The following is a 5,184-nucleotide window of genomic DNA, read 5'->3' on the forward strand; positions in this document are numbered from 1 at the left end:
TATATATATATATATATATATATATAATATATATATATATATATATATATATATATATATATANATATATATATATATATATATATATATATATACGTATATATCTACACACACACACACACACACACACACACACATATATATATATATATATATATATGTACTTGTGTATATATTTGTGTGTGTGTTTGTGTATACATTGACATAGTCATTACTTAAAAGTTCTTGTTATAGATTCCTGACCTCCCGTTTCTCAATTATTTATCTCCCTCGTGCCGCCACATACAGACACATACACACTTTACAGACACAATCATCAACAAACAGGCGTATATACATATTGTAATGAAGTGTCTCTATTTCTGTCAAACACATACCCAATGCACTTCCTGTTCTTTCCTTCGCAGTCGGAGCGAATAACCCTTGCATGTTAGCCTCCACCTGCTTCACCCCTTGCACCCGTGACTCCGCTAGTTTCCGTTCGCCCTTTAAGCCACTCTGCCCGTTAAGGTTCCGGCCCGTCTGCGCGTTTTCGCTTTGCCAAGCACCACCAGATGTGCTCTTCCTGCTTGTTTCTGGGAATATCTCACCCAATGCACTGTGTCTACTTGTCTCAGCGAACTCCAGACTCTCTGTATCGTCGTGGCTCAATACCACAGAAAGCAGATTTTTGCTTTCGCCTTTGCTATCCCGTGGCTTGATCACACTCGTACTGTCTTCGTTAGTGCTGCCTACGCTCTTGAGACCTAAAGATTTCGCATGGTTTCTATCGGATGGTTCTTGCTTGGCTATGCCGTAGTGGATGGTGTCGTTGACCTCTTGCACTACACCAGAGCGTTTCAGACGCACCCCCGAAGGGATGGTGACAATGAAAAGAAACGACATGTCTGTAGTATAAGAGCCCAAGAGAGAGAGGTGCCAACTGGGCGACTACAGCAGCAGGTTTATGAAAGCACCTTGTAGTAAAAAAGACGTTATTATGATGTGTTTGTTAGACGAGGTGTGTGATATAGGGAACGCGTGAAATGTATGTATTTGCTAATACTCGTGTAAAATTATTGTAAATATGAATACTAATGAGAATGTGTTACAGTGATAGTCTATGGACTACGGTGTTTACTGTTGCCAATGGTGTACCAGAGTTGTGATTGTTTTTTAAAAACCGTTGACCGGTGAGGAATTGGCGATGGGACTGTTTCTATTGGTCAAATTTCAAAGTATTAATTTTAGTTTGAAGTAAAATTAGTAAATAAGCATTTCGAGCAGAAAGAAGATATAGATCTACTCCTTGATACTTCAGAATGGTTCTGATTGGCTATAAACATTTTGACGTATCGATCTGGCTAGTCTTCTGGTAAACGACATAGTCGTTTTTTAAAACAAAAATGGGAAAGTTGTATCGCTTTCAGGAGTTCATAGTTCACGGCGGTACATGTCGGTTCTTCTCCTCAAAAAGACTGACTCATATTGACGTATGTATTGTCGGTCTGTGGCAGTGTGTCCGTCGTTTACTACTCTTGCTTTGTATTGTGAAGTCTTGGGATCGTCAGTTCGTCAGAGAGAGCGTATTCGGTATTTTACATTCCTGCTGGTGTTGCACTTATTGCCTGGCAAGTTGCAACCAGTTTTCAGTTTTCGACAAAACGGCGAGTCGGCGACTCGAAGTCAGAGTTCCTTGTCAGTTCCACCACCAGTGATGTTTGAGCATTCGTTTTAGCGTTTTTATTATTTTTTTATGCGTGCGCGTTCGTATTTTTAATTTGTTTAAAAAAAATTATCAGATGACGCCCAAAATGAAAATCCTGATATCGTAATTCGTATCGTATCGTATCGTAAAATATAAAATAATCTTTAATAATAATAATAAAAATGCTGACTGGCTCCGGCAGTCGCAGACAGAGCTATATATTGACAAATTGACATTTTTAAATGAATACATGCAAGCAAAGGGATGGGTACTGTATCGGTGCGGTATGTAGAAACCTGTTTGCCGCGGAATTTTAGAGGCTCGCTGTCGTGCGCAGTGTCTACTACTACATAGTAATAGGTTTAACAAAGGTAGAATGTGTAAAGAAAGAATATGTAAAGATGGAATGTGTATAGAGAATGTGTACACTTCCATTGCATCACAAAGGATTCTTTCGAGAATCCTTCTGGAGTATTCCCACTCTCAGCCACAGTTTTTTAATTCCTCTCTCATTCATATACTCTGTGATATGTCTAATTTAGAAGGCTGTGAATATACATATTTATATACGAAGTGTGTATCTCGCAGGAATAGTAAACAGGTAAAGAAATGTACGCAAATAGACTTGACGTGTCTGTAGTCAGAATTATACCGACGTTGAGGTCAGCGTGAACGCTATTCATGACACAGTTTCAGCAGCTGCATGTATTCTTACCAAACCATAGTCTTCCCAATTGCGAACTGACAATAAAAAATTGGACTATTAAGACTGTACCGTCAGTACCTGTCAAAATTCGACCGCATGAGCTAAGAATTGTGGTATGCTAGCCATATCGCACGTTGGCCAAACGTATGTTATGATTTCCATGGGTGTGTTGCCTAGCAGGTACCGAGATAATAGGGGGTTGGTAGTGATAGTGAAGATCGTTATCGTACGATCCCCTGTGATACTTATGACTCACTAATCTTTATAATCCTTTGTGATACTTTTGACTCGCTAATTTTTATATTTATGTAGCTGTACAACACTACTTATACTGGAAGCTTGATGACTGCCCTTCGATATTCATAAATATTAAATCTAATCACTAGCTAACTCCTTGGAGGATGCCACATATCCTGCACACTGGGATAGTACGTCTGGGGCAGTTGCCGCCTGACCACTCCATGGTTAACCTCGCTCTGGGCCATAGACTCACTCACGTGCCTGTGCAGCATATTCAAATGCTCCTGATCTTCCGCCGGAGGTCTAAAGGCCATTAACGCCCCGAGATTGGTCCCATACACTTCGTCGGGTACTGACGCGCCCGTACCAACGGCAGCTGAGCGCAGAGGCAGATCCAATATACCACCCCTGAAAGACGGCCCACCGGCTGGGACGGGCCTTTGTCGCAGCGTTGAACCGTTGTCATGGATACTGACATGTTCGTCCGCAAGATCACACTTGCTGTCCTGGGTGTTGCGGATAATGTCACCGGACGTGTGTGTGTCGTGGTAGTCCCGAGCTCGTTGGGTTTGGCCTGAGTGGTGCATGCGTTGTGCACGGACCGCGGATTTCCAGAAGTCCGTTTTGCCGGGGATGGGTGCCACCTCCTTGATTTTGAACATCACCAGACCTTGAAGTGAATGTCAAGGTGGAGAGAAGGGTTAACCTTAAACACGTGGTCGCCCCATGTGACACACCCAGTCGTCTGCGACTAAGAAGAACGAGAATAGACTCAACGTACAGACACGTGTTGCCTGATATAGGCATGTGAATCTCTCCTCCCTGGGAAGAAGGACTATCGGTTACGTATCTAGTGATGTGCAGATGGTCTAAAAATGGTCACACCCTCTGCATAGGATAAATAATCAAATGCAATAAAATAAACAAGCTAATACAAATAGAAAGCTTCACACCGTACCCCTACGAAGATCAAGTCAAATAGATCAGAACTATACAGAAAAGATTGCATGCATTTCACAAAATATTCACATATATATATACGAATCTATATTTATATATATATATAAACATATATCTATATCTATATATATATATACATACATATGTATATATGTATATCCATATATCCATATATATAATTATATATATTCACACACACAAACATATAAATATATATATATTTATATATAAATACATATATATATTTATATATCGACAAATATATAGTATAATATAATAATATATTATATATATATATATATATATATACAAATATATAGTAGAATACAATAATATATTATATATATATATATATATAAAATATATATATATATATATATATATATATATATATGTATATATATATATATACATAAGTACATATATGTATGTACGTGTATATATATATATAATACACGTACGTACACACACACACACGCACACACACATATATATATATAATATGTATATATTCATTCACAGAATACACATAGATACACAACATATATTTATAAATACATGCTTGAAAATGTACAAACATATATAAATACGCGCGCATAAACTATAATGTCAAACAAACACACACACGAAACAACAACCAACCTCACATACCCATTGTGTAGATACACAGTATATTTACGATGGTAAGTAACATGCTATATGATCCTGACACGGCCAGCTCCGATGCCGAAGGTGTCAAGTCGTCGAAGAACATTGGTCCAAATATGGCATAAGCTGCAATGCAAGTACTAGTGCCATTAGTAGCGCGTCATAGGTGATATGGTTCAATACTCAACGGTCCCTATGCCACGAAACAGGACAAGCATGCTTCTCCATGAGAGCAGGTGCAGTGGGTGACTTATGCACTGTATCCAGCAACTGGGATCCTCGACGGGTAAACTACGGCGACAGGGTTCAGGGCACAAGGTTTAGGTTTTAGGGTTTTCGGACGAAATACAATCCCCATGTAGATTTTTATATGCCATCCAACACACACCATAGAAGATGCCGCAATTGACAGCCGGCGGAAGCAGCGACGCGGAAATGGCCACTCCTACCAGCGACGAGGTGTTGTTTCCGAGAATGGACAGGGCAACACCTGCCCCTGACTGTAAATAGGACAGGACAGTTGGGATTAGGGGCAGAGAAAATGGACAGGGCAACACCTGCACCAGACTTTAAATAGGACAGGTCAGTTGGGATTAGGGGCAGACGGAATGGACAGGGCAGCACCTGCTGCTGAATGTAAATAGGACAGTTGAGATTAGGGGCAGAGGAAATGGAGAGGGCAACACCTGCCCCCTGACTATAAATAGGACAGGATAGGGTAACACCTGCCCCCGACTATAAATAGGACAGGACAGTTGGGATTAGGGACAGACGAAATGAACGGGCAACACCGGTCCCTGACTGTAAATAGGACAGTTGGGAATAGGGGCAGACGGAATGGACAGGACAACATCAGCCCTAAACTGTAAATGGGACAGTTGGGATTAGGGGCAGATGGAATGGACAGGGCAACACCTGCCCCTGACTGTAAATAGGACAGTTG

At 40.5% G+C, this 5,184-nt stretch overlaps 1 protein-coding gene and 1 pseudogene across 2 annotated transcripts in view; both read right to left on the reverse strand.

Annotated features, from left to right (window-relative positions):
• Nucleotides 1–1,083, reverse strand: part of SARC_00401 (hypothetical protein) — a pseudogene marked incomplete at its 3' end in the record, with an annotated part of 2,296 nt that extends 1,213 nt beyond the window's left edge. Inside the window, exon 1 of the mRNA in view lies at nt 378–1,083. The remainder of the gene's footprint in view (nt 1–377) is intronic.
• A 1,696-nt stretch (nt 1,084–2,779) lies between these two features.
• On the reverse strand, nt 2,780–3,303 carry SARC_00402 (hypothetical protein; the record flags this gene model as incomplete). Its single annotated transcript, XM_014305943.1, has 1 exon — nt 2,780–3,303. A coding segment is annotated over one exon (524 nt), but the record flags the coding sequence as incomplete, so codon positions are not given.
• Between the last annotated feature and the right edge of the window lie 1,881 nt (nt 3,304–5,184).

Source organism: Sphaeroforma arctica (genome assembly GCF_001186125.1).
Source record: "Sphaeroforma arctica JP610 unplaced genomic scaffold supercont1.11, whole genome shotgun sequence".
Classification (NCBI taxonomy): domain Eukaryota; class Ichthyosporea; order Ichthyophonida; genus Sphaeroforma; species Sphaeroforma arctica.